The sequence below is a fragment of the Falco peregrinus genome, chromosome 2 (genome assembly GCF_023634155.1).
Source record: "Falco peregrinus isolate bFalPer1 chromosome 2, bFalPer1.pri, whole genome shotgun sequence".
NCBI classification, from domain to species: Eukaryota; Metazoa; Chordata; class Aves; order Falconiformes; family Falconidae; genus Falco; species Falco peregrinus.
Genome location: NC_073722.1, coordinates 17,500,137 through 17,523,086, shown reverse-complemented (window position 1 = coordinate 17,523,086; position 22,950 = coordinate 17,500,137). Strand labels below are relative to the sequence as shown.

The 22,950-nt window shown below is 41.1% G+C and overlaps 1 protein-coding gene across 2 annotated transcripts; it reads right to left on the bottom strand.

Moving 5' to 3' along the window:
• Positions 1-527: 527 nt before the first annotated feature.
• Positions 528-20,986, bottom strand: SPARCL1 (SPARC like 1). Of its 2 annotated transcripts, XM_005230092.3 has the most exons (11): positions 20,788-20,986; positions 12,853-12,971; positions 12,672-12,725; positions 9,004-10,170; positions 7,807-7,876; positions 7,043-7,161; positions 6,335-6,455; positions 5,409-5,545; positions 3,514-3,662; positions 2,410-2,558; positions 528-987 (listed from the first exon to the last, which is right to left on the bottom strand). In XM_005230092.3, the coding sequence occupies exons 2-11, from the start codon at positions 12,904-12,906 to the stop codon at positions 959-961; spliced, it is 2,049 nt and encodes a 682-aa protein (XP_005230149.2). In that variant the 5' UTR covers positions 12,907-12,971; positions 20,788-20,986; the 3' UTR covers positions 528-958. The 2 variants fall into 2 exon arrangements, with proteins under 2 accessions (XP_005230149.2, XP_027650833.2); XM_027795032.2 differs by lacking the exon at positions 12,672-12,725.
• Between the last annotated feature and the right edge of the window lie 1,964 nt (positions 20,987-22,950).

Below are 22,950 nucleotides of genomic sequence, written 5' to 3'. Positions count from 1 at the left end.
ATCACGGTTAGTGAGATTCAGAAATAATCTCATTCTGTCCTTTTTTAATGCCTAAATTATGCCTGTCTTCAGGCAATCAAAAGTTGGGAGGTGGTGAAAGAAATAGTGTTTTTCTCAGGAAAAATGGTAGCAGTACTTGGTGCTTCTGTGGGAGGAGGGAAAAATGTGCCTGCTAAGGAGAACAAGGAGGTGTTGGAGCTATGATATTATCTGCTCCTTGTGATGGTGGACCTGTTGCTCATCAGTCTTTTGACACACATCCACACTCACCATGCTCATACAATTAGCTCATTACACAGTTTGTCAGCGGGAATCTGCTGTGTGGCACTGGTACTATTACTGTTGTTTTTCAAGAGGTGGGGGCCAAGTATCAGATAAGTGCTGATTTTTTAATGTATTTTAGGAATTATGGTTTAAACACTGGTGTATATCATTTACACTCTGATTTCTTCTCCTTCCTTAAATCTATAATGAAATTTCCATTGAACTGTTGCCTTTTATTTGACAAAGTTCTGACAAACCCCATATTATCTAGGTAGACTTTCTTTTTATTTGAGCCTTCCATGCAGAATGTTAAATTGACAATACAGTAAATAAAGGAAACAAGTCCTATCTCAAGGTAGTTTTCTTCAGTGTGTGGTAAAATCCACATCCTATAATACTACTGGAGAGTTTTGTGAACAGCTTAGTCATCAGGTTAGTACTATTTATTGGTTCAGAGAGGTCATGGATACATGTGGGGAAAACACTGGTTGTTTAGCTATGAACCACTTGGAGTAGTTAAATTTTTCTGCTGTTAATAAACAGAACTTTTCTGCACTTGTGTTATTTGACAGGAGTGCGGTGAACCTTGTGCCACCTTTGTCTTGAAAACTATGAAGCTGTTAATTACAGAAATAAACAGGATTCATATATTTCACCAGTTTTAGTGCAGCACTGGGATTCTGTTCAGCCAGGCTCAGAATAGGAGATTTTCATTTATGTCTTCTGCAACAAAGAAGAAAATGTTATTAACATTTGATGCCAAAGAGACATTTGTATGTTGTATCAGTGTCAAGAATGTGATGCTGTCAAGTCAGAGGGCTCATGTAGGTGAATGATGTCCCTAACAAAAACCAAGCATGGTTACTGCTGTCATATTCAGGAGCCATTCATTTAGACCCCTGTTGGCTAGGTAGTTTCTTGTTTCTAGTACTAGGTCTCCTTGATCTGTTTGTGAGTCAAGAATCCCTTCCATGCCCCTCTTCACAAATGAGTGATCCTAAACCCCTCTTTGGATGAACAATCAATCATTAGCAGCAGTATATGTGTATTACGGTAACTCCTTGCAGCTTGCTTCCACGCATGGTTTGTGACTGGTAAATTGTCATCAGAAGAACAGGAAAAATTCTGGGAGGAGTGAAGACTCTGCACGTCTGACCTCTGACCAGAATCAGCTTCCACTTAAAGTGAGGGAGTTGCTAGTAGGATTTTGAACACGTTTCTTCAGTCCGCATGCTTAGCCAAATGCCTTTGGTTTGGCTAAACCTGGATTAACCTCTGCTACTGCTACCTTTGCTTAATGACTGTCAGTATTGTTCAGCTGTCGCTTAGGGCTAGATCAGAAGAAGGAAGATTGCGAAAGAAAGCCTTACTTTGAATGTGGTCAGGCAAAATTTCAAGTGACTGTCATGACAGCTTCTGTTCAGCTGCTGCTTATTTCTAGAGGAATCACCAGCACAGTACTACCTAGCTTTTCCCTTTCCCAGGGAAGTCTTGATGTGGGTTGAGCTGAACCAAACATATGCCTGGCTCATTTAGGATTCAGAAACTGTCCCTGCCTATGCCTAAGCCTCCTGATGCATGCAGTCTGGTGGGTACCATCTGAGCGTGGGTACCTCTGACAAATGAGGTAAAATAGATGGTTTCACCTGCAACTACACCGTGATAGCATTTGTGTTGTATGTAGTAATCTAGAGGTAAGCATAGTCACTTGATCAGTGAGAGATCTCTGGTTTTTCCCCTGCTTGACTTGAGATCTTTAAATACGTTTTCAGTCAATGTGCTTTGACCACTGATTTAAAAGTACAAGCTTGCTTTGCCTTTCCTTTGGCACTGAATGATAAAGTAGCGTTTCATGGGAGACAGATGTGTAGAACGTATGGGCTGAGACACCACACAGGAATTATTTGATGTTAAGTACAAACTACATCCCAAGTTTTTCCTCATGGAAAAGATTACTTTTTCCTATCTTTATAAAACAATTCAGAACCTTGCATCTTTTGAGTCTTCTTGTTACTGTTGGCCTCTGTGCATAGTAGCTGTGAGCTTCTAGCTATAATTTCTTTCCTGTATGTTGTGGTCTGAGAATGTGCCTAGTTTTGACAGGAATGCTTTGTCCTGTACATCTGCTTGTTCTTTTATGTTTACCTTCCTTAATCCCAAAGCAGTGGCACCATTCCTTCAAAGCAATGAGTTTGTCTTGGTCTCCATCACACTCCTGGAAGAAACGGGTTATGCAGTGTTCCATGGGAACAAGGGAGGCTCTCAAAGGTGCAAGCTCAGAGTGTGTTAATAATCTGAAAGAAAGTACAGGTATGTAGAGCTGTATTTCATTAATAAATCATCAGGAGCACCAAAGATGATCTAAAGCTGCTAGAAGATGACAGTGGTGGCTTTGACAGATGCCCCAGTGGATTCTGTTGTAGTTCTGCTTTAGTGAATCTGCCCCAGGTCTTTATGATGATATGTACTACCTGGTAAACTAAAATGTTTTAACTGTTATTTGTTCACAGACATTTTTATTTTTTTTTTTCTAAAACAAGTATTACTGTGACTTGCTCACAACTCATCAGTTATGGATTTTTGCCATTAATCTTCAGGAGATCAAGCTTGCAAAGGTACTTAGCTATGCTTTAAGACAGTAGGTGTGATCAGCACGAGGTATTGAGGACCTGCAGCCTTGAAACATGGATCCCACCACTGAGTGTCATGACCAGAAGCCTGAAATCTGAGTCACATTTTTCAGAGGCTGGGGGCTTCCTCTGAACTCTGACACTGGTGCCAACTTACCATATCTGCTGCTTAAACTCAGAGACTTCTGTAGTACTAGTTGAAAACTATGGGTACCTCGCTAATGAATTATTGCTGACAGGCCTCTGCCCTTCGTACTTAGCCTGTTGCTTTTAGTTTCAGAAGTAACAGGATCTCATGAGCCTTCTTTTCTTCCAGAGTCAGGGCATGAATAGCTATTAAAGACACTGTAGAGCTTTAAGGTGTAATACACGATGATTATGCAAGGCAAGAGGATAGCAGGTTCTGACCTGAGACATGGCTCCAGCAAAACAATGAGAGAAGTTCTGTGTTAAAGGTGAATGCCTCCTTAGAAAGAGGGAGATAATGGCTTCTATCAGCTGAGGGACTGGTTCTGTATGTAAAGAACCCTTCAAGTGGTTTAGAAAAGTAGAACAGCCTGAGCTTAAACAGAAAATTGGAACTGAACCTGCAAAATATAGAGATATATTTTTTTTTTACCTGTCAACAGGGTGGTGATCAAGCTGATGAAACTGCCAGTGCACAGGGTACACATACATGTGATAGTTTTTCTCAAAGTCATGCAGGAGCAGCTCAACTGCATGGTTGCCAGCCACGAGGCGCTTGTCATTCTCATAGATTTTTTTGACCTGGACACAACAGAGAAATTGATATTTTTTTGTTTAGGGATGAAGATCTGTTCTGGAGAGAGCTATCTAGCAAGGAGATGGTTTGGAGAAATGAAATGTGATACAATATTACTGGGGAAACTGGGTTTAGTGTTTGTGACCATATGCAGCATGGAAAACTTGCCTCAAGTAGTCCAGATGATTTTTGTTGCTGTCTATGTCTGCTTTGGTAGTAACTAGAAAAGAAGTGAAATCTGTGTGGCTTAATAGTCAGGCTCAACTAAGCAGGACAGTACCTTCAGGTTGGTAGGAGGTGAAACTAATTTTAATCACATTTGTTCATCTTCTATCCTGAGGCAAGCAACTCAGTTTTTGGTCTGAATAAGCCATCTCAGAAATCATTTAATTCGTACCATTTAGTATGAGATGTTCCAGATAGGTCAGTGTCCCTCTTGGTGACTCTGGAAGTAGCCTTTGGTGTGCTCAAGCATATTTTGTGTAAACCTGTTGTGACCTACTGCATGCACCTTCTACTCCAGAGTTAGAGCAGCCCAGGTCTTAGTTTAACTTGAACAATTTTCTAACAGTTGTGGCTTTTTAAGCAGTATGGCATCTGTATCTTCAAAAACAAACTACTGTCACCAAATCACCTGAGATAAATCCTTCTCTTAAAAAAAATAATAAAAAAAGACCCAATGGTAATAGATGCTTACTCCATTTTAAGACAATGTAGTGTGATGCAGCAGGTCTACTGGTTGATAGAAAGCAGCTCTTTTCTCTTAAAACTCAGTGTCAGACTTGTGTAATTCTATTACCTTTGAATATCATGGTGTAGACAGTTCATGTGGCTAGATTAAAAGGTGCCAATTATACCCTTAACTGATGAGTCCATTTTCAGGTATTTTTGTATCGATGACCGAGTAAAAAAGGTGTGTGTCAAGAACAGAAGAGGAGCTACTTTTGGTCAGTCCAAGGGAGGGATACCCTGCCCCCATGAGGATCCCCTAAACTCTGTATTGTAATTCTGTCTCGAATCCTGCTGTGTGACCACCCATTTGCTCAGTCTCATGAGGCCTTTGGCAGTTTTCTTCATGGTGAGTGCAAGTCTGTCCGTCTGTCCTTCCTTCCTTCCTTTGAATACCTTACCTGTGTGTTGTCAGCAGACTTTGTCACTTAATGAAAGCCAAATGGCACATGTCCTTTCAGCTCGTGCAACTTCACAGTGAGCTCTTGGCTGGCTGTTCCCTCTTTTTCTGTCTTTTAATTAGTTATCCATACTCATGCTTTCCATCTTATGCTATGGCTGCTTAGTTTCCACAAGTCCTTTGAAAAATGGCATTGACTGTGTGAATTGGATCATCCTTATCTACGTATTAGTTGATCTTTCAAAGAGGTTTCTCACAAAGCACTTCCCTGAGGAGAAGCTGTTCCATGTCTTTGCAAGCAAACAATGTTTATCTAGGTGTGCACTGATTCTGTTTTTCTGCCTCTTGTCTGCAGACACTAACTTCAAATACACTTGGCTTGCGTTTGCTTGGATAGAAGGAACATTCATAGCAGAAATGTGTCTCAGCTTAAATGAGTGTGAGGGGACATGTAAGTGTATTTTGCAACTTGTGAATCTAATTGAGTCTAAATTGCCTTAACCAGAAAGGGAATGCTCAATAGAAATGGAAGAACTCATAAGATGTGAATAACTTCTTTTCACATGGTTAGTCCAGCTCTAACAATGTAATTGCATGATCTTATTTGAAAAGGATTGCTGACCTTATTCTTTTGCTTTTCAGTTAGAAATCCAGAAGTATCCAGCTCACGTTCATAATATTGCATAAGGATGTTTTTGAGCCAGTCTCTCATCCGGAGTGGGAACTGATCCACTTCATAATCAGTACAGTGGGGGATGTCTGTGCCAAATAGGAAAGTTTTTGTTAATAAATGATCTGTTAAGTCCCTATTTGAGCTTTTCTTAGCCATGTTAGATTTGATTCTCACTAGCAGACTAGTTAAGCTTAACATCGATTGAGCTATTAATACATAAAATTGGGAATGCAGCTAATAGGTTCAATTAAATCTACAATTCATTTGTGCACATGCTTAGCTGGTTGTGCAAGCCACAACCTTCATATATGTGTGCAACTTCTGAGCAGGGCTGTGCAGTGAGGCTGAAAGCAGAGTTCTCCACAGTAAAGCAATATTCTGGCTAAGAGTGCAGTTTCCTCCTAGGGTATGCAACAATTGAATAGCTTGAAAGTAACTTCTGGCTTTTTAGACCCTGACTTCTGCATTTGGCATCTAGGTAGCTTTTTGGGTGGTTTGTTGTGTTGTTTTTTTTCAGACTTGACACTTTCATTTATTAATTAGCTGTAAAGGCTGGTTTTCTGGTCAAGGTATTAAAAAAACATCTTCAGATGCTATTGCAATGGGGGCATGTAAGACAGTACACAGGGAAGACAGGGTTGGCAACAAACTGGTGTAACCACAGGAGGAATGTCTTTAGGATCCAGATGCTTAATACCCTTAATTATAGAAGTGACTTGTTAGATATGTTTAGGGTTTTAAGGTCTTAATTAGCAGATAATTGATGCAGAAGAGGGAGAGCACAGGAAGAAAGCAAATAACTTAGAGCTAGTTGATGATTAATGCTACTGGCTCTTTATACCTAAGTGAATTCTTCATAGAAAAACAAGCCTTACATTTGCAGGAGCCCATGTAGTCTAGGTGCAGCTGGCGTCCCATTTTTGTCCCTTCAAGTTGACATTTGGTGCCAAAGAGTTGACATGTGCCATCGTAAGTCTTATTATCTGTACCACAGACCTAGAGGAGGAGTGAAAAACAAAACCACCCCCACCACCACTGTGTTGAGAGAAATTCTGGTCACTCATACAGACATTACAATAGTAAAAGTGTCAATCACTTATGGTGTGACAGTTGTGAATACCCAGAGGGAACATGTGATCAGAAGTATTGAAAGTTGTAGTTATATGCCTACATAAGGATTTGTTGTCTACTACATACCTAGTTTCAAGACGCTTGAATTTATTTTTGTATGGCAGTGATACAGTTTCTGAGATGGTACAGGATTACTACACTATATATGTACTGTATTCAGTACATGCTTTAAAACATCAAATGGTTAAATAGAACTTTTAGTGACAGGGAGAAGCTACAATCTCTAAGTGAAGCAAATCACTTTAGGTACTACGTAGCTACATGTGTTCATACTATTCTCAAGCTATAGCCAGTGAGTTTGGGTACTTTACACTTACTTTTACAATTGCTGGAATCACCCAACTGCATGCTTTTTAGGGTAGAATTAGTCTAAAGTTTAGCAGGGGAATGTGTTATCTTGTAAACATTTTAGCTGGCTTTCTTCCACGCTGTGCACTGAATGAAAGACTTACATGCTCATAGTCTTTGGTAGAAGGGCAAGCAGCAGGATCTTGGCAAATACAGCTGGGTTTCCCTTGTTTGTCCACATGGCAGACTTTACCTCTTTTGCAGTGGAAGTTCCTACATGGGTCTAGCAATCATAGCAAGAAGGAGAGACCGTTAGAGGAGATGACAGGATGCCAAGTGTTTGTCAGGTACTACTGACAGTCAAAGCAAAATACAGTCCAGTGTTCACCAATAAGTCAAATACTTTCTGTAAGTTTGTTAGAATGCAGCTGGATCTTGTATTCAATAAAGCCAGCCAACTTTAAATGAGAAATTTTGTGAGACATCTAGCAGTCCCAGGTTTGAGTTGGATGGGGAAATAAATTTCTCAGAAAAAGCTGTTTCTTCTGTAAGGCCTGACATTCACTTCCAGCTTCCTTTGAAACATATCCTTTCTGTCCTTGCTAAATCCAGCACTGGCACTTGTCCTAAATTCAGGCTACTGTTCTGAAACTGAACTGTTTCAATGCAAGATAATTCCTATTCCAGTATAACTGACACAAAAATTTGTGCACTGTCTACAACTCTTTTCCACAAACAAATGAGTAAATCCAAGGGTGTATGGAAGGGATTTTCTGGGAACATAACTGTAATACAGGATTATGCACAAGCAGAGTTCAGTCATGTGAAATTGTGTGCTGCCACAGGCAGAAAAGAAATGCAGACCAGCAGATTCTCCAGCTGCCGAGAGCTAGCAGTTACATGATGGCTTTGCTTGTTTGTGGCTTACCCAAGAGAGCCTTCTCGCTCCTGTTGCTTGCACTTTCCATCTCACTGTCAGAACTGCCTGTAGTCTTAACCTGTAGAGTCACAGAGACATTGTGGTAAGTCTTGGGAAGAAAAAAAGTACTTGGACAAAATTTTTTCAGGTACAAATACAGAGCTGACTGAGGCGCAGTTTGCTTGCAGCAGAACGAGGTTGCTGTGCAGAATGTGTGAGAAATGCATAAAGCCTCTGGTAGTATTAAGGCACTCCGTCATTTGGGGCAGGAGGGGGGAGGGAAGTAGGAGATGGAGAAAGAGACAGGAACTCAGTAAGGTCTGAGCACCTGGAAGTTCTGTAGTACTTGACATACAGCACCGTAGTACCTTGAGGTTGGCAGAACTGGTGCTTCAAGTCTTAGTTTGTACTGGGGCCCTCCAGTCAGTGAGCATGAATTGCCTCTTAATACTGCCTGGGAGCAGCATCACCATGAGCTGCCAGGCCGAACACGTGAAGAAGGAGAAAGGAAGGATAAGTCTTCAGTTTCGACCCTTCTTTGGTGCTGTGGGGAGGTGCCTGCCCTCTTTCAAATTGATGCCTCCTATCTTTTTCTAATATTACAGGTCCTTATTTAACAGGCATATGAAAACTCAGTCCTTTCTTTTGAAGAACACCCGCTGGTTATCTAATGGCTCACAGGGCTATGTGAGATCTGGGTGCAACATCCTCCTTTGCTGAAGGGACAAAGCCCACATCCTTCATTTTGTGTGGGAGTGCCCTTGCCACTAGGATAGTAATTAATCTGGGGACTCTAGCCCTGCCTTTCTAAGCCGTTTACTTTTGTATGGCAGTGTTTAAAAATCTTTGGGAAAGAGAAGCGAACAGGTTTTCCTAGTTGGCTTGAGACTGGGTTCCAGGTTTTGCACCTATGTGTCCATATTTATTTGTATGTTTTGTTACACAGCCCATTGGAGCTGGAGCTCTTAATATGAGTTGTACCAAAAAGGAAGTGAGCACGATTCATCTAAATGTTGTATGTGGAGTGATGCAGCATGAACCAGATGAATGGTGAGAAAAGGGGAGATGAGACTTCTGTGTATTAACAAAATATTATACCCGTTTTTCTCCAAAATGTCCTTTCAATCATCGTGAATTTAAATTTGGGACTTATGTCATTCCCCCTGCTTTTTGTAGTATTCTAACTGTATTTTAAAGAGAATTTACCTTATTCTCACTTTCCATTTTCATGCTCTGAACAGAGCTAGTCGTTTCCAGTTGTTGCTCACTGTCAGAGTTAGGTGGCTCATGATAGTAGTCATCTTGTTCAGAGTGAATAAGGTCTTTAATCTTGACATGTTGGTAATCCTCAGTCTTTATATAAACTGCAGTGTCATCTTCGGTGGTTCCTTCCCCTTTGTGCTCAGTGCTGGTGTTCTCCTGGTCATTACTCTGGATTCCCTCCTCTTCCTGATAGGCTGATTGTTTCCAGGTGTTGCTGAGATAGTCCTCACCATCAACATCACCACTGTCATGATCATCATCAGCAGCATTACTGTCCACCATATCTCGTCTCTTCACCACTGTGTTGTGATCACTCTGATAGTTTACTTGAATGTTGTCGGTCTTCTCTTGGCTTTGCCATTTGTCATCCTGATCTTCATTATGGGTTCTTCGAGAGAGGGAGGTTTCTCCTTTATAGGATTTCTTCTGGCTGTTTTCCCTCTCTTCTGCCTCTAGGTCAAATTTCTCACCATGTCTTTTGGTTATCCGGATTGGTTGACTGGAATCTCTCAACATTTCATCAGATTGCATACTGTTTTCATTTTGCTGTCTTTTGTATTTGTCACCTTGATTTGTCTGGTGGCCTTTGTGCTTCGTATCTCTGTAATCAGTTTCTTCACCCCATTCCTCATCCTCTTCTATCACACCTTCTTCATCACTTTCACTGTTTTTTTCAGCTAGGCCAACTGTATTTTTATTGTATTTCCACGTGTTGTGCTCATGGTCAAGACTGAGAGCATCCACTGGATTTTCTGTGTTGCCTAAAACGTGTCGACTGGCTGTATTGCTGTGTTTCTCGTGCCTCCTGAACTGGTAGTGCTCAGAGCTGGACTGTTCTCTGCCACTGCTTCCAGAGTCACTGTCCTGGTTATCAGAAGCCAAAACTGGTTTGTTGTGCAGCGCAAGGAAATTGATGCTTTTTAGACTGTTTTTCACTTGATGCTCGCTACCGGTTCTTCCTTGTTTTCTAGTGGTCTGGGGCTCGTCCCTGTGCTCAGCATGTGGTACTGACCCCTCTGGGTTTAGGTTTTTGTGACTGGGCAGCAAATCACCCTTGTCTACATACCCTGTGTTGTCTTCCTTTGGGGCTTCGGGGTGAATATCTTCAGTCTTAAAAATTAAAAAATTAACAGGTGGGTTAATAAATCTTAGAATTTATTTGAAGTCAATGGAACGTTATTTTTGCCTTGTATTACAAGAAGGGGGATGTGATACTCATCTTCCTACATAGATAAATGCGAGGCCTGTGAAAAGAGGAGCAGGGTGAGAGAGAGCACCTTTCACAAGGTGGTGTGTAGTAATTTCTGAATGCACTGCATCTTAACTATTTCATAATCATCTACTTTGTCTGATACATCATTGCTTCCTCGCTGAATTAATCAGGAACTATTGTATTTGGTGGCAAGTACAGTATCGTAAGCTCATAAGCAGGTGTTTGAGTGGCTTTTTTCTTTTTTTGCGTGCTGTCAAACCAACAGCAAAACTACTAACTTCAGTGGAAAAGGTTCAAATGCTCGAGGAGAAAGCAGGTATTAAAATGATTGTTAGCTCTTGCTGTAGCAATTGACTTTTTATTGCTGTTAGTATCACAGCAGCTGCTGGGTGAGTACAGGCACTTCCAATAGCAGCAACATCTGGCGTATTTCTGAACACCGCCTATGGATATTCAGTATTCCTTATTGCTTACTACAATATAGCACCTGATGTTGATTTTCCTTAAAGCTTTAGGGGGGGTTATTTATGAAAAAACTTCTCAGTGCCCAAGTTGCTGGAACAGCGTTTCCTTTAGTGTGGGCAAAGTCATGACGGCTTGGAAACAAACGCTCCACTAACAAAAAGTTACACAAATTAAAAAGAAAAATTTAAAAATGGCAGGATTAGAAATATTAGTTTGGTTCTTGGCAGATCAGCTGTAATCTATTTCCTAATGTCAAGGTGGTATTTGATTTTTTTAGTTTTGTCTTTTGCCTAGCGTACTTGCTGGTGCAGGAAAAGTACAAGGCAATATATTCACTATCATTTCCAACTCTTAACTTTTTCAGGGAAAGATTGTATGTTTGCTGAAATCTAACAGAAATTTAGTGAAGAGCTTTTACAGTTTAAATGCACATTTCTTGAAGACCTTATCAAAAGTGATCTAGGTGTTACCAAGCATCTCAAGCTGATATTAAAACATTTGAAAATTAGGTTTCAGGAGCAGGGGTTTTATTCCATGTTGTTTGGGGCACTGCTGTATACAGTGTGTTATATGTCTGTAAGTTTAAGCAAAACACAGTCTTCTGTGAAGGGCTTCTAGTTCTGTAGAGTTAGAAAGCATAAGGCTAAACAGTCATTGTCTATTATGGGTGTTTGAAGCAGTAGTTTGGGAAAGATGTGGCTCACATCTTGACAGAGAGCCTCATTATGTGCCGCAACCTCAGTGCACAGATGTGTCTGGATGTGGCTTTCAGGTGCTGCTTTCTGTTATACCTTTGTCCCAGGATAAAAGAAACTTTTAGAACTCAGTTGCTCATCAAGATACTTGGGTCTCTTAACATGATGTTAAATTTCAGCCATTGTAGCTGTCATTAGTTATTATTAGGGGACAACCGGCTTTTGATAATTGTTGCATATTCACTTGGAACTGATGATTTTTCAGGTATTGCAATGGTTTGTTTCGTTGCAAGTATCTTCTGTATGAGTTGTTTCTGGGAGACAGTTGTAGGCTGCAGACTAGTGTTTATAATATAATTTGTTCTGCTGGATACTTCATTAAGAAAAGTTAATTTTTTGGTTTTCATAATGCGAAGCGCCATCCAGATTGACATGAAGTGCATTTGGAAAGCTGCATAGTGGGATATAATTCATAACTTAAAAAAAAAAGACTAGCATAAGAGTTGGGATTTTGCATTTCTTACTACAGAGCATGCTCTGAATTTAGTTGTTCCAAAACATTTGTTGGCTTGGAGCCAAGGTCCATTGTGTCTGAGCCACAAATGCTCAGCAGAATGGTGCAATAAAAAGGAATTTTAATTTGGGACAACCATGAATGTAAAACTGTGAGCTCTATCATTAGCGTGCATATATGGCATAGGGCTGCTGAGGTCATCTGTGGGATTACCATGAGGGCTGTGTATCTGGCTTGTCAGCCACAGTGTACTTTTTCAAGATGAGCCGTAGCAATGCTCTGTATTGCAAATAATGAAACACGTGGTGGCTAAAAGTCTTACGTGCTTGAGACTGCATATGGTCACTTGGAGTGACAAATTGAGGATTGCGTCCTCCTTGTTTACTGGAGCAGTGATAACCACAAGTTCAGCTCTCAGTGGAGCTTATTGTTTGTTTGAATATGGGTGTAATGATTATACGTGGGGTTTCATTCAATTTTTTTCAAGTAAGTGAAACTTCTGTTGTGAGCTTTAGGTTTCATCCTGTTCTGTTTCTAGCTATGTAATACATGAGGCATGAGATGCTTGGTACTGATTCTTGAGGTCGGGCTGCCTACTTTTTTTTTTTTTTTTTTTTTTTACCTAAATCCATTTGCCAACCACTCTATATGTGCTAATGTGTTTTATATATTTGAGATGAATAATATATGTTGCTTCTTAATGTTTAAAGAACAGGAAGAGTACCTTTTCTGGAGGTTTCTGTCCATGGATTCCGAGTTTGTAGTGTAAAGAATGGGTCTAGAATAGACAAATACATTCAATATGTGCATGTAAATAAAATTCTTGTACAGGTCAATGGGACAGCACAGAGAATTCACAGAATGGGAACTAAGTGCTCAGTAGTAATAGCATGAGGAGGACTTACTGGAATAGCAAAAGCTGATCCTATGAGACAAATGAAGAGAGCTACAGCCTTCATGGTTTTCTGATCTCGTAGAGGACAGTAGTTAATGGTACAGTGGGTAGGGTTTAGAGGTTTCCTTTCTGCAAGCAACATGAAAAGAAATAAAGTTAGGATTTGGGTATAATGGTCTGATAGAAGACAGGTAGAGGCTGCTGTAACTTGCTTAGCATGAAGATTCATAGAACTTCCATGCAGTGTCCTGTTGTATGTAAACTCAGGTGTTAGACCAGCTTATCTAGAGGACGTTTTGGTCTCAGTTGTTTTACAGGACTTGAATTATATGCTGTGTTCACAAACTCCAGTGGTGTTACTGAAAGGCAGTTATTAATGTATATAGGTTCAGCCCTGTAAATCTTTATCCACTCTTCTGACATACTACTTTGTCTCAGAAATAAATACAAAGAGACATTTTTTACAATGCCTGTTTGTGGCATCTCTATGGCCAAGATGTCTTCTGGCTGCTCTCCCTTGTGGCTGTAGCAACAAGAATTAAGTGGTGAAGTTCTGCTCAGAAGGTCTGAAAGCCTAGAAATGCTGTCCACGCTGCTTGATGGATGGGTGCTGTCCTGCCTGGGAAGCAACAATTCCAACTCTGCTGTGCAGTAGTGTGCAAGATGGATCACTGGAAGCATATGCAATGCATTACAAATTTCTTCAGTCTGTGCTAATGTCCTCATGTGAGTGAAAGACAGGCAACTCATTTTTACCTCAGATGTCATCAGCAAATTTTCTTACTTTTGCAGTGCCTGTGAACTGGGAGTTTCTATGCCTGTAGCTGTATCACAGAGGAAAGCAAAAATAAACGAGTTATATTGTTTGTTTCCTCTCCCCTCTTTTTTACTGTATGCTTTCTTACGCTTTATAATTTCTTTCTGTTCTTTTTTCTGTATTCATGCAAATTCAGTAGGATTTTTACTGTGCTTCTGTTTCGCTTCTCATTCTGCTGGCTGTTCTTCCTTGGAAATTGTTGTCTTGGTCTTCACCCCCCCTTGCCCTTTAAAATTTTTTCACTTTCTGCATAACACATCCTTTTTCGTTGTTTCCCTGTTTCCTAATGAAACGTGTATTGCTGTGTTCTTAGTTGAAGGACATCATGTCTTTTGCTGGTTGAATTCCTTGGCATATGAGGAAACCAGCAGTGATTTCAGCCAGTTAGGTCAACCATATTCAGTCACATGAGGCTCAATGTATAGTTTTAAAATGTTGTTCACCCAGATGTTTTTTCCTGGGGTGGGGAAGGAACTCAAAACCCCAAAAAGAAAACTCTAGGGAGCTTGTGTTTATGGGGGCCAAAATGGTGAAGCAAGAAGGAAGGACTTTTGAGCATTACATGGATATTTTTTTTTCCTATTTTTTTTTCTTTTGATGTAGAAGCTTGCAAAAGCATACTGGCTACTGCTATGCTTAGATCTGAAGTGTACACTTTGGAAGATCCCTGTGTTATACATTATTTAATGTCAATATCTTTTAGTTAATGAAGAGCAAAATGCGTCGTTAGTGGGGCATATCTAGTATGCAAATGATTTTTCTTGCAGTTAACTGATGTAGCCCCCAAATTATTATTATCTCTTTGGAATTTAGTTAAGATGTTTTCAGAGGGAAAGACAGAATAAAACAAAAGCCATTAATGAGCATAAGCAAGATGCCTTACTGGACTGTGTAAGTGCAGCCACTTCAGATCAAGGCAAGTTTTGCTAGACTGAGGGTCATGCAGGCGACTTGCCAGAAACTCAGAGGCATAATCTGATTTCATGTGTAGCCCTAAAAACTATATACTGTGCTTTTGAAAGCCTGGCAAGTGCCGGAGGAAAGAAGAATTTGAATGTCAGGTAGTCTTGATTTCTGTTTCTCTTTGCTTCTGGTGAACGACACAGCTCTGCGCATGTTACTTAACTGAATTTCTAAAAACCTCATTTGTCATATTTGTTTTGGTAAGCTAGTTAAAGAGCTATAAATGAAAAGCTCTGTGTGTTGTATTGTATTTATAATTATATTTTGCTAACTTGTGTCTGTCACTGACTGAAAAGTTGCCTTTGCCACCTTTGTCCAAATAAAGAAAAAGTGGTTGGAATAAATCTTTGAGTTAAGGTGGCAGGTCAGGGCTTTTGTATTATTCCTCTTAGTAACTAGCCCGCAGTGGTCCATAAGAAGCATGTCTGTGATTATTGGGAATGGACATAGTCTCATTTTTTTTCTAGTCATGATAGTCCAAATGAGTTGCAAGGTTTTACAGTACTTCCTCCAGTAGGATAATCTATTCCAAACATTAAGTACCATTTCAAAACACACTCTTAAACTGTAATGCATGTGCAAGTATTGCCAGTGTTAATTCCTGGGATTTGCCTTTCTGGATATGGCAGCAATACTAATTCCTATGCAGTAAGTGTTTCCTCCCACTGTTTTCAGAGCAATGAGATTTGAGATTTAGGTGATGCCTCTTAGTGGACCTGATTGCTCTCAGTTAACCGTGTGATTCTGTGTCTCCTGCCTGTGATGCCAGTCCCATTTGCAACTGGTGGCTGGAAACTGCCAGGCAAGTTCAGTAGCTACAGTAAACCAATTTATTTTTTCAGTGCTGGTGGTGCTCGTGAAGGGAGAGCAGTAGGGGAATTTGGGATGGCAGATAAAAGCTGCAAGGTCAATCACAACAGCCACTTCAACAAGGAGGAAAAAAAAAATATCTTTGTACAATGAACTGTGTCCTCCAGGGGTGAAAGGAGTGTTTCTGTTGGTGTCACTCCATGTTTGGTTAGGCTCTGGGGGCTTGGTTGCGCAATATGCCAAGACCTTTTGCCAGAATCCAGGAGAACCTTTTTGCTTGCTGCACGTAATTCATGTGAAGGGTTTTCAGGTGGTTTGCTGGAGCAGGAGCCAAGGGATTTGCAGCTTGAAGGGTAAAGCTCTTAGTGAGAGGGGAAAAAACCACAAGGAACTCTTCCTGCAAGCCTGCAGCCCTTCTTGCTGCAAAGGTTGTGGCTTATGGCAGTGGGATTTTTGTATTTGCTCATAGTCTTTCAGCGTTAGAAAGGAAAAGTCATTTTTGCTGGAGTAATAGAATAGACAGCCTGAGCAGGTGCACAGATGAGAAAGCTCTTGTGGGTTGTATGTAATACATGGCAATTAAGACGATGGTGATGGAAGAAATTAAGCATTAGCTAATTGTCATGCAATGCACAGATCTGCATTGTGGCATTCACTTTTCTTGCACTGAAAATGTGAAGACATTGTGTTCTTGCTTTAATTTCCTAATGTGTCCTACAGAACAGAATTTCTAAACCCAAGCTTTTTGTAACATCTAAGATTAATAGAACTGTCAGCAAAGAACTATTACACAAGAAGCTATTTTTAAAAGCAAGCAGACATCCCTCTAGAGAAATGTAGTCACTATACTCCGCAGGAAAATCTGTAGGAAAACTTAGCCAAAGGATGAATATGAAATTTCTTGAATATCGTTGGTTTTGACCAAGAAATGAGGAATTTAACAATACTTCAGCTTGGGGTATTAAGAAAGCAATGCTAACTAGGTGCGTTGGGTTTGTGTGGCAAGGTTTTTGTAGCAGGGGAGCTACAGGGGTGGCTTCTGTGAGAAGCTGCTGGAAGCTTCCCCCATGTCCAACGGAATCAATGCCAGCCGGCTCCAAGATGGACCCACCGCTGGCCAAGGCTGAGCCGGTCAGCAGCAGCGGTAGCGCCTCTGGGATAACATATTTTAGAAGGGGATGGAGGGGGGGTGGGAAACAAAGGCAACTTCAGCCAGAGAAGAGGGGAAGGAGAGTGTGTAAGAGCAGCAACTCTGCAGACCCCAAGGCCATTGAGGCAGGAGGTGTCCAGGCATTGGAGCAGAGATTCCCCTGCAGCCCATGGTGAAGCCCATGGTGAGGCAGGCTGTGCCCCTCAGCCCGTGGAGGTCCATGGTGGGGCAGATACCCACCTGCAGCCTGGGGAGGGCCCCGTGTCAGAGCGGGTGGATGCCTGAAGGAGGCTGTGATCCCCTGGGCAGCCTGTGCTGGAGCAGGCTCCTGGGAGGATTTGTGAAGAGAGGAGCCCAGGCTGGAGCAGGTTTGCTGGCAGGACTTGTGACCCCATGAGGGACCCACACTGGAGCAGTCTGCTCCTGAAGGACTGCACCCCATGGCAGGGACCCACGCTGGAGCAGTGTGTGAAGAACTGCAGCCTGTGGGAAGGTCTTACGTTGGAGAAGTTTGTGGAGGACTGTCTCCCATGGGAGGTACCCCATGCCAGAGGTGGGGAAGGGTATTGAGGAGCCCTCCCCCTGAGAAGGAAGGAGTGGCAGAAATAATGTGTGATGAACTGGCCAACACCCCCATTCCCTGTCCCCCTGTGCTGCTGTGGGTGAGGAGGTAGAAAAAATTGGAAGTAAAAAGTTAAGCCTAGGAAGAAGGTGGGGGGTGAGGTGTTTTTAAGATTTAGTTTTATTTCTCATTATCCTACTCTGATTTGATTGGTAATAAATTAAACTAATTTCCCCAAGTCAAGTCTGTTTTGCGCATGGCAGTACTTGCTGAGTGACCTCTCCCTGTTCCTATCTCAACCCATGAACATTTCATTCTATTTGCTCTCCCCTGCCCAGCTGATGAGGGGAGTGATAGAGCAGCTTTGGGCACCTGGCGTCCAGCCAGCATCAATGCAGATGTCCTCCACTCCTTTTTCATGCTTGGAAAAAATACATTTTGCTTGAAACTTGGAAGAGGCAAGTTATTTATTCCATTGCAGTGGGTTCCCAGCAGGATACAGGTAGCTCAACTTAAAATGGGGGTGGGGGAGTTGCTTTTCTTGGTGTGGATGTGATAATTGCTCTGAGTAAACAGACCCTGAATGACCCTTTTTCAGGGGACAGCTACTGAGCTGAGGTGGAGCTAAGGGTGCTTTGGTGCACTTGGTCTTACTGAACACAGATGCAGCGGGCAGTGTTAGTCAGCTCCAAGGTAGGATCCTGCAGCTGCTGCGCAGTTGAAGTACATCCAGCTTGTGAAAGCCTCTGCCGGGACTTGAGCCAAGTTGCTTTATGAAGAGGAGTTGCCTCTCTGAGTATAGGCTGCAGGCAACAGCCCTTCCTTGGCATCTCTGTATCCATCCAGGGGCCTGCTGAGCATGGCGATCGTCAGTTCCAGCCTGTGATCGGACTTACAGAAGTGTATGGTGAGGTAACTGAAACCTCTGATACATCAGTAGGTTTTAAAAACCGAATGCTTACCCATCTGCTTGGCTTGCTGAACTTGCAGACACTAACACTTTCCCCCCCTCCAGTAAGGAGAGCTGGAAAAATGGATTACAAGTTGAATGTCAGTTTCTACTTAAGAGAAGTACTTTTAAAAACCCAGTGCCATTTAGAGGCTCATGACTGTGTGTCTTCTGTTTGGCAACCCAAAGGTTATGACTCAACAGTTCAAGTTTTTTTAGCTGAGATGACTGCTCGAGACCTTCAGTTGTGGAGACTGCTGCTCAGCAGTTATTTCGCTCCTTGTGGTTCTGCAGTTGCTGGTATCTTTGCTGAAAATCAAGCGATGTGCTCTTGAGGATCAGAGGGACTGTGAGCTTACCCTCAACAGGAAGACTGCACAAGGGCTGTCATTAAAATTGTGTCAGCATTCACTCGAAATACTGATCAATGACATTATTTTTGTCTAGAGAGCTTGAAGTAATGGCATCTGGCATGCCAGCTAGTCTTGCCTGTCCTTCTCAGCTAATGCTGTACCACATGCATTTTGTACACCAGTCCAGCTCAGTCACCCAGGAACTTCACCCGGGTTCACTGCTTCTCATTGCTTATAGCAGGAAGTCTGCATCTTTAACTGAAAATCAGAGAATTTCAAAAACAGATGAGATGCCAAGTGCAGTCTTTCCTGTTCTCTCTGTATTTTTTTTCTGATTCAGTATTGTTGTCAGCCACTGAAATAGAAAACCTCATGCAGCTGAGACCTAGCAGATTCTCTTGCTTTTTGAAATGCCATCCAGAAATTATGAGCTTGCAAAGGCTGTGGCTGAAGGTGACAAATGCCTCATGTTTAACAAAAGAAACGACACAGACTGACCTACTTTCAGCTCTGGCATTGGCAGAAAACTGCACAGGCTTTTGTCATTGGACCTAACTCTAGAAGATGCAGTTGCCCAATCTCCTGCCATTGCTAATGAGCATGGATGTTGTCTGGCATTTAGAAAAGAGATCTGGGAAGACAAAGGGTCAACTTTGGAACTCAGTTTCTCATTGTGTAGCGTGGGCACGAATGCTCATTTCATGAAGATGAGACTTGGGTAATAAGCTTTTGTAAAACTGCAAAGTGAAATGTTTTAAGACATGATTTTCATAATTATTAAAATTACAGAGAAATTTCAGAGTTGAGCTTTCACATATTCCCAAAGTATCACTGAAAAATCATGTAATGTGATTTTTTTTTTTTTTAAATCACCCCTTTGAAACTTTTGAACTGCAATAAAATCAGATGTCTTGTAATTATTGGAAGAGGTCTCTGCTTGGTGCTGTGTCAGGCTTGTTAGCAAGAAGTGTTGATGCCCACATCTTCACTGATAAATGCGGTAAAGATGTAGTTCTTGTAGCCAGGTGATGATCACAGCTCTAGAACTCTGAGTGGATGGAGTTTTCTGTACAAGGGGAAATTCATGAGCATGGAAACAGAATTCTCTGTGCAGTGTCTGTTCTTTCTATAACCAAGATGTACACATGATATTCTTAAATTGCAACTGGTACAGCACATTCTTATGTCTAGGTGTGTTTCAAAAGACTTTGTTGAAAGTGTTTCTGTATATGTGTTATATATGTGTATAACCTAGTTCATGTGTGCACATATATAAAAATGAAAGGCAGAGTCTGAGGCAGAGATCTGAGTAAAAGAGATTGTAATAGAAAAATACCAAAGCATAAAACTTTTCCACTCATTCTGTACCAGTAAATAACCGCTGATGAGAGTTGATCCCTGTGATGCTACCAATTGTACAGCTGCAAAAGCCATTGGCCTTAAGTCCTTGATGGCTGGATGCACAACCCCCCCCCCAAAAAAAAAAACAAACCCAACAACCAACCACCACACCAGTATTTCAGGACACGTTAAAGCAGTTTTTAAATAAATAATTCAAATTATCTTAATGTAATTGTTTGAACTGTTATACTACTACCATTTGATTTTATTTTTTACTTGTTGAGATCTGGAGGTTTAGGTTTCAGAGCCCTGTCCAGTTCTAGTTTAAGTGCAGTTCAAGCCAAAAAGAGCTGCTTTGATTTAATTTGGGAAGGGTCAAAATGAGACCTCTTCAGTGGCCAAAATTATTTTCTCTATTTGATATCATTTGATGGGTTTTGTTGTCTCTCAGAATCTGCATCTCCTTCATAGATGTCCTACTTGCTACAGGTTTTTGCTAGTTCTACCAACACCTTAATGAAAGGTTCCTCCAAGACCAGCCACAGTTTCTGTCAGGATGAATTTACTTGTTGTGGCCTTGTCTGTTGGATTAAGGTTCCTGAACTGATGTTACAGGAGGTTGTGAGAAGTGTTGGGCAATCAGGCTGTGCCATGGGTTTCAGCCGGATGATTGTATGCTTCTGCAAGAGTTATGTGTTTTGCTTGACTCTTGTTGGCAATTGTATAATGTTTTATTGTTTTGCAGGATCACAGGAAAAATAATGGTCCCAGTGGTAAGATAAAGGTCATCATCTTCAACACAATAACCGTACAGTGTTTTCTCTTCTAAAGAACATTTCTTCTGTTCTAGACATAAACACCTGAAATGATTTATCCTTAAAACAAACAACAATACTCTATGAAAGCTTCAGCTATTTTACAGTAAGTGAAAAAAGAATTTGCAGAGGGTTAGATACAAAGCATTCTAAGGTTTTCATTAAAAATAAAGAAGAAACAGTACCGTGGCAGTAGAAGAGGTGCTCCTTCTTGGTTAGCCACTGCTGAACTGGAAATCCTTGAGCCTTGCAAAATCTTGCTGCTTTTCCTGTGATGTATATGGACTCTCTCAGCAAGTGTGTTTTGCTGTAAGCTTCAATGAAGGAAGGTGATGCTCTATGGGTCTTGGTAAAACTAAAGGAAACAATCTCCTAGGCTTCCATGGGATGAGGCGGGGGGTAGTGGGCTGGTGTAATTCTGCTGAAGTAATTGAATGAGAAAGACCATTCAGTGTTCACAGGCTCTGGGCCAGTGGAGCTCAGCCATTGTGTGGGAAGGACATATTTAGTCTTCTGTGGGGAGGGGAGCCAAAGGGTGCAATAGTTTCTGCTGCATCGGCTGGCCCCAGAAGAGCTGAACTAAGGGATCAGCCGAGGTGGTCACGTTGTGGGCCCGGGGGAAGGTAAAGCACAGATGATGCCGGTCCTTGCTAAACTTTTCAGTGTTTTTTTCAGTGTGCCGTACATGATGTGTGTAAGCTGGTGAAAAGCAAGAAGGTAGGGAAATGAAGAGCAAAGCTCTAAATAAAAAATGTAAAAAACAAGATCAGTTGGAGAGTCTGGTATAACAATTAAGAATTAACTATTTAGAAGCTGTTGCCATGGCTGCGCTGTCTGATAGCGACAGTACAGAGCAAGCCAGTCTGAGTGTGAAAGCCTCTCCAAGTGGTGTCTGCCTGCAACAGATGCTATGTGGCTTTTGCTTTCGTAATGGTTCAGTATTAATGATTCAGTGTTAATGAGTTTAATCTGTCTTTTTTTTCTTCCCATATCATTATTCCATAAAATGCACTTCCTGAACTGGAATACTTTCTGGGAGGTTTTCAGATCAGAAATAGTGGAGTGGATGCACCAGCATAAGACCAGAGGCATTTCCAGTGGTGTATGTGGTAAAGTCAGCACATCAGGCCTCAGTTTCCCATTCTGCCAGTATCATGTATTGCTAAAGAGGATGCTTTGCATATTGTGCTGACATGATTGGAAAAGAGGTCAAAGTAAAATGAAATAAGGTGTGTGAATGGTAAAAGCTGCAATGCAAATGCTGAAAATACAGTTATTTTAGATGATGGTTTAACATTTTTTTTAAGGTTACAGTTTTGCTAGATTCTACTCTGCTTATCCCAAAAAGTGATAGATATTGTGGATGTGATTAGATGAGATACAATGAGAAATGTATGAGAAGTTATCATGTTTTATATGGCCAACTGTGAAGTTTATTGTTAATTAAAAAAAATAAAAAAGAGGCGCTAAAATAACAACCGAGCCCTGTCTCTGTAGACCAAGCAGAAAATAAAACTTTGACAAAACCCCATGAGAAATTCTTTAAATCCCTTCCCCTTTTATCTCTGCTTCTTTGCCTGGAAACTAATTCATGCCTGTTGGAGTTGAAATTCTGCTGGTCTGTCAGCCAGTCAGCATCTGAAAGGAGGGTGATATTTCAGAAATTGCCAGCCATTCATTGTGGCTTTTTGTTGTGCATTACTAAAATATGATTGGTTTTATCTTTTCAAAACTTCGTTGTGTGCCATGAGCATCCCTCTTTCTACCATGAGATTAGCTTTATTAGGGGATCAAAGATAAGTGTTTTTCTGTGATTTTTTAATATTCCAGGTGCGGACAGATCCTCAGCTAATAAAAGACAGATATTTAGGTGACTCCCCAGAAATTAACACAAATAAGCCAATGATAATCTTACGTTAGCTAAGTATTTAGCTCTTTTACGTTAGCTAAGTATTTAGCTCTTTTTCTTATAAGATTTTCAGATAATGGCTATTAGCATTGCCTTGAAATTGTTAATTCACAAAAAAGTGCCAGGCTGCAAAGAACTTGCAGGAACATGAAGCTGGTAGTTGTAGGGGTTTTAAGGTTATTATATGAAAACACGTATGTGATTTCTAAGCTTTGCTTGTTTCTGTGTTTAAACAGCTTTCTTGGGACTTAAGGAGGGCGTGGGGGGGTGGGGAATATTTTAGTTTTGAGGATGTTGAAGGATTATACATTGCTTATAAAAGCTGTTAACTTATTTGCAGAATGTTTCATTACAACAAAATTTCTGGTTTAGGTTTGATGGCAAAATGCTTTGGCTGAGAAAAGATCCCTGGTTCTGTTCTGAGTGTCATCGAGGTGGC